Below are 13,032 nucleotides of genomic sequence, written 5' to 3' on the forward strand. Positions count from 1 at the left end.
AAGAGACTGGCATAAGGCCTTTGTACATTGGGCGAACACGGCAAAGATTGATTTTACGAAGATTGTGAAAGAGTTGTAAATAAAATATTGTAGTAAAGGGAAACTAAATAAATAGTGGCTTATATAAAGCTAAGGGGTACTTCCCTGGAAGTCACAACGGGTGGTGGGTGGGGCACATAGCACGAGGGGTGGAAAGGGACTTTCACTTTCAACTCTATACCTTTCGTTTTTTTCTGTTAACTTATTTTGTTCAAAATCTTTTTTTTCTTTTTCTTGTAATTTCTCAATTGTTAAACATTTTCCTGTCAATAAAAATTCTATTTTAAAAAAAGAAACAGTGTACGTCCGTGACCCTGAGCACAATAATCTCCTGCCTCGCAACTCCAGCGCTTGCCAAAAAGCATGGGCGCGGTTTGCCTCATTATTTCTTTCCAGCAGCGCATGTCGTGTTACAAAATGCTCACACCAACGATCGGTTGTGGTTTTGCCAATGCAATACTGAGGCTGAGGAGGTGTTGGCGGCTACTGGCAACCCCCAGTAAGGGAGTTGGCTTGTATCCTGCTTCTGGTACTTTCCTCTTAATCATAAGGTGTCTTTCTAGAGGCAGGTTTCATTCAGATTTCTTTAATGTTGTTGTCTCCTTTGTTTGGGGGACATTTAATCCACCGGGTAACTGGTTTCGGTGGAAACATATTGCCACTTAGAACTCTTACCTGTGGCTGCCGTTACTAGGGATGCTAGCTTCCAGGTGGGGCCAGGGGATCTCCTAGAATTACAGCTCATCTCTAGACTACAGAGTTGGAAGGTGGACTATATGGCATTCTATCCCACTAAGGCCTCTGCCTTCCCCAGGCTGTGCCCCCAAATCTGCAGGAATTTCCCAGCCTGAAGCTGGCAACCCTAGGTCCCCCACCCCTCTGCTGGGGACCTGGCAACCCTACTGCCACCCTTTCTCCCCCTTCAGATGAAATTTGCCAGGATCACCGATGGTAAACCTCTCTGCCCAACTGAAGACAGAGAAGAGAAGAAAATAAAAGGAAAGAAAGGAGAGAGGAGAAAGCACCCCCCGGGGCGAAAACGCATGGCTGTTTTGTCTTGCAATTCTCCTGCGAATATAGCAAACCTCCCTTGTCCAAACGCATGGACGCTTCCCTCCTGCGGCAACAACTCACTCCCATTGCGATATTTTACCTCGTTTTCCAATCCCACTATTGTTCCGATTTAAAACAGGGACAAAGCAATGAAATTCCAGCCATATGTCAGCGGCCCCAGTTTACAGGCTGTTCGAATTTTGCCCTGCAGAGAGGGTCAAGGAATGGGGCTGATATTTCTATGCAGTGTGTGTGTGTGGGTGTTATTTTCAAACAGAATTTGCTAGGGCAGCAGCACTCATAGAGTAAGTGACTGGGCAGCATGAGGGAACTGAGCCACGAAGCGTCGCAGCCCCAGGGCCAAAAAGTGTCTGAACGTGGCTCGGTGGTAGAGCATCTGCTAAAGCGAGGCCAAGATGCTTTAGATGTGGCAGCTTCTTTCATGTTCCAAAGAGATCACTTGTGTGGAGAAGCAACCCCCCCTTTTTTAAATCTTTCTAGACCAGTCCTGAAATTTCAGAAAGGCCATGGCAAAGAAGAGAGTGGCCGTTATAGGAGGTGGCTCCAGCGGACTTTGCAGCATCAAATGCTGCTTGGACGAAGGCCTGGATCCTGTGTGCTTTGAGAGCAGTGAAGATATCGGGGGACTCTGGAGGTTCAAGGTAAGTCTGATGGACCCGTGTGTGATTCTGAGTTGTCAGAAGCAGATTGTGGATTCTAGCCCTTAAAGAGATCCGGATATTACACAGCTGAGGACCAACTAGGAAGGCTTTAAGCGGGGAGTGGACATGTTCATGAAGGATAGGGGCTATTCATGGCTACTAGTGAAAATGGATACTAGTCATGATGCATACCTATTATCTCCAGGATCAGAGGAGCATGACTATTATATTAGGCACTGTGGAACACAGGCAGGATAATGCTGCTGCTCTCGTCTTGCTTGTGGGCTTTCTGGAGGCACCTGGCTGGCCACTGGTGAGCAGACTGCTGGACTTGATGGGCCTTGGTCTGACCCAGCATGGCTTTTCTTATGTTCTTATGAGCATGCCTATTATATTACGTGCTGTGGAACACAGGCAGGATGCTGCTGCAGTCATCTTGTTGGTGGACTTCCTGAAGGCACTTGGTTGGCCACTGTGTGAACAGACTGCTGGACTTGATGGGCCTTGGCCTGACCCAGCATGGCTTTTCTTATGTTCTTAAGAGCATGCCTATTATATTACGTGCTGTGGAACACAGGCAGGATGCTGCTGCAGTTGTCTTGTTTGTGGGCTTCCTAGAGGCACCTGGTTGGCCACTGTGTGAACAGACTGCTGGACTTCATGGGCCTTGGTCTGACCCAGCATGGCTTCTCTTATGTCCTTATGACCACTTTGCCAAGGGGTTAGGAGTGTGTGCAAATATAACTGGTGGAAATGGCAAAACTTACAGCTACTTTAAACCAAAAAGACAATGCTCAATTTATGGGGGAATGGGAGGCTTGGATGAAATATTGTGAACATGAATTAAAACTGGGAAAAATCCAAGAATATCTTTCAATCTGATCTAGATGATACTTTTAATATTAAGAGCTATAACCATTTATATTAATAGAGTATGTTATATGAAAGTTAAATGAATTTTAAATGGATTTAAGAACAATTAAGATCAGAACATATCACGTTGGGATAACAATACTTTATTAAGAGGTGGATAGAGGTGACGGGGAAGTCTGAGAAATTTCCCTTGTTTTTTCTTTTTCTTTGTAATGTGTATATGTTCTTGATTGTTATGGAAAATTTCTATTATAAAAACCAATAAAATTTATAATAAAAAAAAGGAGTGTGTGCAAATATTACACTAGCCATTCCTTGTAGATTTGTTTCCCTGCCCTAAGAAAGCTGAAGCTTTCCCCTCCCACTATCTGTCAAGAGTGCCTTATGGCAATCCCTTAAGACTCCACAAGAGTGGTTAAGATTCCAAAGATAAGATTTCTGTTTACCTCCTGTTACGAAATGCACACAATCTCACCATGTGGAATGCTCACCATCAATACTCCTCTGTCAAATCCATTTGCCTCTGGCAAGGGATTAGTAAAAGAGACATACACACCCACCATAAGGCAGGGTGTGTGCATTCTGGTGTTGTTGTTTTTTGGCATTTGTTTATTTCTTTGCTCTTTAGCCTGCCTTTCTTGCTGAGATGCGAGGTGGATTACACAGTGTAAGACAATGCAATTAAATAGCACGAGGCATCCAACGAACAGTGCCGTGGGACTAGGATGCAAAAATTAGAAACGGTGCAAAAAAAAAAAAGTGCCGGAGATAGAAAATGTCATAAATAATGCCCCCCCCCGAGTAATGAAGGTAAAAATAGAATTTGAACAAATGATAAGCAAACCATCTCAACATCTACTAGGTAAAATCTATAAGCTTTTGGTGACTTATGATACAGAAGAAGAACAAGTGAAATCATGCCAAGTCAAATGGATGGAAAATCTAAACGAGATCATAACAATTGATGAGTGGGAACAGCTATTTCGTAGAAATCTTAAATTCACTTTATGTCAAGGAATACATGAAAATTGGTTGAAAATGCTACATAGGTGGTACGTACGCCCAGCGATATTCAAAATATGAATAGCTCGACATCTGGTTTATGTTGGAAATGTGGCAAAGCCCGAGGCACATTTTATCATTGCTGGTGGACATGTAAATCCGTCCAGAAATTTTGGAAGAAATTACACAAGAACATAGAAGGCATTATCGGTCAAAATATAACATATGACCCTAAACTATTCCTACTGAGTAAAACTCCGGATACCATTGACAAGGACCAACAGGATATATTAAAGTATTTAACTACAGCTGCAAGAGTAGTATTAGCATCTCTATGGAAAACAAACAGAATACCAAAAATTGCTACCTGGATTGATAAAGCTTACGAACACATAACAATGGCACAACTAACTGAAACATTACAAAAGGATACTCAAAAACAAAATAGAGACAAATGGAAATCCTTCTATGACTATATTAAAACCAAAAACAACAAATAAATCCCATGAGATATAGCAGACTTAAATAGGAGATCAAATCAATTCTGTTAGAAAGCTAATACAATACGATACTTCATAAGGGGGCAGTAATAATTATGTATTTTTTTTCTTTTCCTCTTTTATCCCTTTCCCTTTTTTCCTTCTGTACCCCTACTTATTATCGAAAAGCAATAAAAATATTTATTAAAAAATAAAAATAATGCCCCCCAAAAAAACCTGGAATTACAAAAGTAGAAAGTAATGCGGTGAAAGCAAGATAATCCATACAATAAACAGTGCAATAGACGACAGTCCTGTTCCTTTCATAAAAGCAACTCCCATTTCATTACACTACAGCCTTATTGCCTTTTATAGCAACGGCCTCCAGGACAATTCTTTTACTCAATTTGTGGAGTGACAGAACTTCATTTGTGCTCAACAGTGCCCTGTTATACTGCTTGAGAGCCAGCATGGTGTAGTGGTTAAGAGCGGTGGACTCTAATCTGGAGAACCAGGTTTGATTCCCCACTCCTCCACATGAAGCCAGCTGGGTGACCTTGGGCTAGTCACAGTTTTCGCAGAGCTCTCTCAATCCTGCCTACCTCACGTGTCTGTTGTGGGGAGAGGGAAAGCGATTGTAAGCCGGTTTGATTCTCCTTAAAAGGTAGAGAAAGTCGGCAGATAAAAACCCTCCTCCTCTTCCTCCTCCTGCTCTTCTTCCTCCTCCTCCTCCTTCTTTTTCTCCTTCTCCTCCTCCTTCTCTACCTCCTTCTCCTCCTCCTCCTTCCCAGACATGCCCTTTGCAGACTTTTTAAAAAAAGAACTTGCCTTAAATAAATGTTGCACTTGGACCATTGTCCTGTGTACTTATACATCCCTCCATGTATTTGATAGCAGTCTGTTTACACAAGGGCCAAACTAAGATAAAATAGCCGAGGATCGATTCTAGGGCAGAGGGTTCAGCTTGCCCCTGTCAGATAGATGTTGGGATGTGGGGTCCAGTATTAACAGCAAGGAGAGCACATGGACAAGCCATACTAGACCTTTGGGCACTTCCACACTGAACTCTTTGCTCTGTATTTCATCAGTTTCTGCTTCGCTTTCAGCTGAAGCGATTTCAGAAGCCAATTCCATGAGTCCCCCCCACCAGCTTTTCTACGTTTTTGAGCTGAGCTTTCCTTTGCACATTGGAGCCAGTGAAATATTGCTTTCCTCCTATGTCGGGGCTATCATAACCTTTGAGTTTGCAATGCACCGTGGCTGGTCCCTCCCCCCCCCCCGCAAGTTGGCATACCAGAATGCTGTCAGCTTCCGTCATCCTTCTTCCAGCTCTCTGCATTTCTAATTGGCATCTTCTGCTGCCTATTGCCACTTTCACCCCACCTGTCTGCCCCAGCCTTCTATAGCAAACAGAAAACCCCTGGATGAGAGAGAAGAGCAGTGGCGCCTCCTACCATCATGTTGAAAGGAGATGCTACACCCAGGATCCCGTGGATTGGTGGATTTGAAGGACTCATCTCTCCTTTTTTTTTTATAATTTTTATTAAATTTTTAACAAAACATACAATATAAAAAAGAAAAAAGAAATATAAAATACAATAATATTAAAAGAAAAAAGAAAAAATTATACAAGGGTATTTATACAACATATTCAATACAATCATAATCAATTTAAGTATCCAATAATACCCTTTCCCCCACACCCACCGAAAAAGTGACCCATCACCCGACTTCCGAAGAAGTGTCTGGTAGTTTTATTTACCAATTGTCTAAAACTTAATTTTATTTAAAAAATTATTTTTCTATAACTCACTAAATAATATCGTAAAATCCATTTTTGCCATCTTATCCCAATATGAGGTGGCCTTAGACCATGTTTCTTTAAATTCTTCCATATCATTTCCATGCAGAAATTCCATCAATCTGGCCATCCTCATATACAACCATAATTTCTCTCTCCAGTCTATAATTGAAGGTTTATTTACTTGTTTCCATACTTTAGCTATCACAATTCTTGCAGCAGCAAAACTGTATTGGCAAATAATCCTGTCCCGGTCATAAATATTATTTGGTGGGATTCCCAAATTTTTTTAATTTTTTTACACGTCCACCATACATGCATATATGTTCCTCTTTCTTTACCACATTTCCAACATATTCCTTTATCTCGACTATTCATCTTAAATACCATAATTGGGGTTATATGCCATCTATAAAACATTTTGTATAGTTTTTCTCTAATTTCATTGGTTATTGTAAATTTATATTCCCTCTTCCATAAGTTTTCCCATTTATCCAGATCTATATTAAATCCTAAGTCCTGCATCCATTTAATCATGACTGGTTTAATTCTTTCTTGTTCTAAATTAATTGTGATTAATAATTTATACATTCTACCTATCATTCCCTTATTTCCTTTATCTAATATTTTTTCTAACTTGGATTTATTTTTATTAAATCCGAGTTGATTATCTTTATTGAAAATATCTTGTAGCCTATAATATACAAACCAATCTTTTATATTTAGTTCTTCCCTACTTTTAAACCCATTTAATATCTTTCCACTCAATAATATTTCTATACATCTCTATATCTAAATTTGACTGTATTCCACTTTTCATTAAAGCTTCTGTTGGGTTAATCCATCCCGGAGTCCTATTTTCTAAAATCTTCTTATATTTTCTCCAAATTTGGAATAATCCAGCTCTGACAATATGAATTTTAAAATCCTTATTTACCTTTTCCTTCTCATACCATAAATATGCATGCCAACAGAAACGAAGATTATAACCTTCTAATAATAGAGGATTTTCTAACTTAATCCAAGTTTTTAACCAAAGAAAACAGGAGGCCTCATAATATTGTTGTAAATCTGGTAATCCTAATCCTCCTGTTTCTCTTAATTGAATCAAATTGTTATAAGCTATTCTGTGTTTTCCTTTTCCCCACAGAAATTTCAAAATATCTTTTTTCCTTGATGATCGGTAAATTTTGGAATAAAAAAAGCATCTTAGGTAATACCATCATTTTGACTACCGATATTCTACCCCATAACAATAAGGGTATTTTCCCCCAATTTTTCAAATCTATATTTATTTGCTGCCATATTTTATCATAATTATTTTTAAATAAATTAAAGTTATTAGAAGTTAACCATATTCCCAAATATTTTACTTTGTGTTCAATAAGAAAACCAGTGGTTCCCGCCAATTCTTGCTGCTGCAGGGATGTGATATTTTAACCAATATTTTAGTTTCTTATTTTTTTCTTCTTTTTCTCCCATTAAGACACTCAAAATAGCTGCATTTATAATCCAAGAGAGAGATGAGAGGGGTGGGGAAATAGCAGTCTTTACACCATCAGTTCAGAGAATCTCCTCATTGAAACTATTTGCATAGACAGATCAATCCTGGAGAGCAGTTAGCGCATGAAAAATGCTGTCACTCAGTTTTCCATTTCCAACTCATCGTCTGCAAGTCTGCTCAATGTCTCTCAAAGTATGTTAAAGTCAGCTAGGCAAAGAGATTCAAACTGCGCCACAGCTTGGCAAAAAGCCAAGTTTTGTTTTGAAATCGTTAGTGGGTATAGAAAGGAAAACCGGCTTGCTTCTCCTTGTTTCGATTACTACCAGACACCCCTGTGAGTTATTAATTTATTATTATTTTCAAGATGTTTAAAAACTTTTAGATTGTTCCGTGCCTCTGCGCCGCCTTCCCGAACTCTGTGAAGTTAATGGCTCCGGCTTCTCCGCTAGCCCGCCCGGGCGCTCGCCACCGATTCCAAGGCAGCGAGCGCATCTAGGACGAGCCGCGAGCCGACAGCCCGATCTGCATCCCCTCTTCTCCAAGGGGAGCCACGGATGTCAATTGAGGGGGGGTATTTCCCCCCAGCCACGCCGCTTTATTCGGGGCGCAAGGTTCGCGCTGCCGTGGTGGTCGGCGACGGAACCGGAAGACTCATCTCTCTCCCACCCTCTCCCACCTATCTCTCTGGGCGAAAACGCATGGTTGCTTTAGCCTCTTTTATTCCCTGTTTTAGCCAGGATTCAGCCAGGATCGAACGAATGCATTTCGCCAAACATGCGTCGATCCTGGCTGAATCCTGGCTGAAACAGGGAATAAAAGAGGCTAAAGCGACTGTGCATTTTTGCCCCCCCTCTCTCTGTCCCCCTCCCCACACACTTTCCTGCAGCCCTTTCTTCTTTGCAGCAGACAGATCCTCCTTCTTTCTTTTTTGTGATTTATAGCAGCGATGGTGGCCACCCCTGCTCCTGTAACGGTCAGTTTTTCTGACTCGTAACATTTAGAGATATATGAACTGAAAATACTCCAAGGCTTTGCTCTTGGCTGGGATCCATAGTATCACAACTCTCCCTGCTTTATCAAATGAGAAAAGGCTTTCACCTCTTCCAGCTTTTGATAATACAATGTTATTTCCAGGACCGCAGGTCCTCTGTTTCTCTAATTAGGTAACCAGCAAATGAATTGACACCTGTATGAATCTTTCTATCCTTTATTGAAAAAGGTTCTTTTAATTAAACAAGACAGTATACAATAGATAACTAAGGGCAAAAACGCATGTTTCTTTAGCCTCCTTTATTCCCTGTTTCAGCCAGGATTCAGCCAGGATCGAACGCATGCATTTCGCCAAACATGCATTCGATCCTGGCTGAATCCTGGCTGAAACAGGGAATAAAGGAGGCTAAAGCGACCATGCGTTTTCGCCCTAAGATTATTGAGCTTACACAAAATGTGAACATGCAGGTGAATACAATTATAGATCCTAACATTATTTTAATGCATATCAAAACTAGTTGTGTGTTAGAACAAATCAGAATTCAGTTTCTTGTTCATTGCTCGTAAGGAATATCAAATAAGCCAAAAGGGTCCCAATAACTTACCAAGCAGGGGGCCTTCAATCTCTGACTGCTGAGCTTCAGTCCAAGGAAATCTGATTTGGTTTCCTGGTCCTACCAGTAAGATGACACATTGCTCTGTATCCTGGCTGCTAGATTTAAAGGGAGGTAGGGGTACCCCCAGCAGGATACAGGGGGCGGGGACATGGGGGGCTTTGTTGTCATGGCGGCATGAAAACCTGGAAGTGAGATCTCACCACTCTAGGGATTGCTGGAGACTGTATAGATAGGAAAGCCATAGAGTTTCTGGTGATTCCTAGAGTGGCATAGCATCACATAAGAACACCCATGCTGAATCAGACCAAGGCCCATCAGTTCCAGCAGTCTGTTCACACAGTGGCCAATCAGGCGCCTCTAGGAAGCCCACAAGCAAGATGAGTGCAGCAGCATTATCCTGCCTGTGTTCCACAGCACCTAGTATTATAGGCATGCTCCTCTGAGACTGGAGCGAATGGGTATGCATCTCATGACTAGTATCCATTTTGACTAGTAGCCATGGATAGCCCTCTCCTCCATGAACATGTCCACTCCCCTCTTCAAGCCTTCCAAGTTGGCAGCCATCACCACATTCTGGGGCAGTGAGTTCCACCATTTAACCATGCGCTGTGTGAAGAAATACTTCCTTTTATCTGTTTTGAATCTCTCACCCTCCAGCTTCAACAGATGACCCCACGTTCTGGTATTATGAGAGAGGGAGAAAAGTTTCTCCCTGTCCACTCTCTCCATACTATGCATAATTTTATAGACATCTATCATATCTCCTCTTAACTGTCCTCTTTCTAAGCTAAACAGCCCTAAGCGTAACCTTTCATCATAGGGTAGTTCGTTTTCGTGGCTTCTGTGCAGTCCCACATGGGACTGCGCAGGCGCAGGCCAGCCACGGAAAAGATTAGCAAAGCTTCTGGAAGAGTCGGCTCCCAAGGAGCGCTCCCCTCCCCCCCGTCAGAGACCCAGCCTTAACGGCTTTTCCCACCCAAGAGTCACCTGACCGGGGGGTGGTGAGCACTCTTCCCTCAGTTCTCATTCTGCTGCCGCGGAGAGAACAGCGATTTTTTGAGCTTCGCAGTAGTCTACTGGCTGAGGTAAAAAATTCTTAGTTATTTTACCTCGAAGATTTAGGAGTGTATGGACATGGCCTTATTTAAAAAGTGCCGCACGTGCAGTACTAAAATGGCTTCGTCAGATGAGCACCAGACTGTCTCCTATATTTGGGCGAAGGGCATGTAGTGGCGGCGTGTAAGGCCTGCGCGCTATTTACGCACAAGTGCCGCCAACACAGAGCAAAAAAATTAATGGCAGCTCTGTATGAGAAATCTCTCCGTCCAGATCAGGCTCCGAGGCCAAGTTCCCTAGACTCCCCCACTACCTCGTCTAAGAGGGGGACCTCCCACACTAGGGACGCTAGGGCCATGTCCGAACCACCAACTAAAAAGCACAAGGATAAGAAAAAGAACCCAGCGTCTCCCAAAACGAAGAAAGGGGGAGAGTCTGTTCGGTCCACCCCAGAGACTTCCTCCTTGACGATTGCCCCGTCGGCATCGAGTGCATTGACTCCATGTGCACCTGGGAGATCGGTCGACAGCGGTCGAACATCACTGAGGCACCGAGCTCCTTCTCGTAAGGGATCTGGGTCTCCGAGGCATACCTCTGCCTCGCCTCGACGCCATTCTCCACCGAGTAGAGGCTCGACGCCTCCTGTGGAACGGGGCCGGAGCCCGCACCATCGCCTGCAGAGTGCTGTTGGACCTGCCTTAAGGCGCCCTCACACCCCATCGCTTTCGGGGTTGGAGGCTCAATCCTCCTCATCGGAGGAGGACGTCTTGGAAATTCCCGAGGTCATTATCTCCAACCCGGAGGAATCCCTGACGTTGGAGACGTATTGTCGGGATTGTATTACAAAACCAAGACTGGGGTCCATGGGGTTACTGCCCTCCTCCATGGTATCCACAGTTCAACTATTTTGACCCTCGGCGCCATTTTGACGTCGACTATTACCACTGCCGGGTTGACGCCGAGAGCTTCCGCCAGATCGACACAGAGGCTTACCATCGACATCGAGGCGACTCTGTTTCGGGCCAGCGGCAGCGCGCAGCTGTCCATCCCCCAACGCTTGTCGTCAACCCTCCTTGACGCCACAAGGAACTCACGTCTTCGGCTGATTCGGGAGCGAATCTGGGCATACCTGATCCTCTCCTCTCGACCTCGACAGCGGTCGGCAGCGAGGAGCAACCTTCAACGGCGGCTTCGATGTTGAGACCCAGGCAAGTCATCAACACTGAAGTCAGCAACAACGAGGGCGAACTGGGGTTGGAGTCTTGCTCGGAAGACACTTCCCTTCCACCCCCAGATGACAATGTGGGAGATCCCACCCTGGTTTCCCCGACGGAGGACCTAAGGGTTTTTTCTGAACTCTTACTTCGTATGACAAAGTCCCTAGGTTTGTTAGCCATTCAGGCAGACCCCAAACCATCTGACCCCATTATGGGGGTTTTGTTTAGCCCTGATACGGGTCCGGTTAAGTTGCCCATGCTCAAGGGCATTAAGGAAGTTGCTATGGCTACCTGGCAAAGTCCTGCCTCGGTAGTAGCCTCGATTAAGAAGATCAAGAATTTATACAAGATCAATGAGGAAGAGGCTGAATTTCTATATAAACATCCACAGCCCAATTCCATCCTTACAGAAGTGCTGGCCGCAAAGTATAAATCGGGTTCCCACTCGGCTCCCCTTGATAAGGAGGGGCGTTAGTTAGATGGTCTAGGGCGCAAGCTCTACTCTTCGGCTGCTCTGGGTATCCGTATTGCTAACTTTGGCGCCCTTATGGGAAGATACCAAATGTCTCTACGGGACAGGGTATCAGAGGTGTTTGACTCTCTGCCTGACGACAAGAGAGCTCTCTTGAAGGGCCTCCAGTCAGAAGGCCAGAGACTGGGTAAGAACCAAATTGCACTCTCACGCCATATGGCGGACTCTTCGGGTAGGAGCATGGCGTCAAGTATAGTCCTCAGATGCCACTTCTGGTTGCGGGCATCCTCACTGGCACCAGATGTTAGGCTAGGATCGAGGATATGCCTTTTGATGTTAAGGCGCTGTTTTGTGACTTAACCGATGAGGTTTTACATAATCTCCATAAGCAGAAGGCAACAGCGAAGTCCTTAGGGGTTACCCAGCAGGCTGGTCCCTCATACAAGCCTAGACCTTTCTGCAAACATTCCCAGTCTTATTATTCTGGGAAATTTCACAGGCCCCAGTCATGGGGTTACCAGCAATCCCAGTCCCGCCATTACCCCGCTGCCCAGCAGGAAAAGAGATTCATGCCTAAGGGTCAGGGTAAGAAAGGGGGATACCCCCCACGTGACAACCAAGGGGGAAAAAAGAACGTTTCCTGACTACCCAGCGTAACATTGCCAGACCCAGTTGTACCAACCCCAGTTGTATCAGCATTACCAATGCCAGACCCAGTTGTATCAGTGTTACCAATGTTTTTCGAATGACTGTTTCCTTTCTTTAGTAAATGGTTGCAAATTTCGAATGATTCCTGGGTTTTGAATATCATAAGGTTGGGGTACTTCTTAGAGTTCACTGATATCCCACCGTGTACCAACCCCAGCCCAGAAGCAGACAGGATCTCTGTAGAAGTCCTTCATGAGGTGCAGAGTCTGCTTCTAAAGGGAGCGATTCAGGTTGTCCCGCCCACTGAATCACAGATAGGTTTCTACTCCAGATATTTCTTGATTGACAAGAAGGGTGGAGGTAAGAGGCCCATTATGGACCTAAGAGATCTGAATGAATATATCCAGTTCAGGAGGTTCAGGATGTTATCCCTACGTGACATCTTACCCCTTCTTTCTACTGACATGTGGTTTGCAGTGGTAGATCTTAAAGATGTGTACTTCCACATTGCAATCCACAGACAATGCAGGAAATTTCTTAGATTTACATGCCAAGGGGTTACCTATGAGTATACGGTTTTACCGTTTGGATTATCCTCTGCCCCATGAGTTTTCATGAA

General features: G+C 43.9%; 1 protein-coding gene across 1 annotated transcript in view; it reads left to right on the forward strand.

The window, feature by feature from the left end:
* Window positions 1–1,597: 1,597 nt before the first annotated feature.
* Window positions 1,598–13,032, forward strand: part of LOC130472630 (flavin-containing monooxygenase 5-like) — a 32,030-nt gene continuing 20,595 nt past the window's right edge. The window contains exon 1 of the mRNA XM_056844006.1: window positions 1,598–1,754. Within this exon, the coding sequence (XP_056699984.1) occupies window positions 1,620–1,754 (135 nt within the window). The 5' untranslated portion in view covers window positions 1,598–1,619. The remainder of the gene's footprint in view (window positions 1,755–13,032) is intronic.

Source organism: Euleptes europaea, chromosome 2 (assembly GCF_029931775.1).
Source record: "Euleptes europaea isolate rEulEur1 chromosome 2, rEulEur1.hap1, whole genome shotgun sequence".
Taxonomy (NCBI): Eukaryota; Metazoa; Chordata; class Lepidosauria; order Squamata; family Sphaerodactylidae; genus Euleptes; species Euleptes europaea.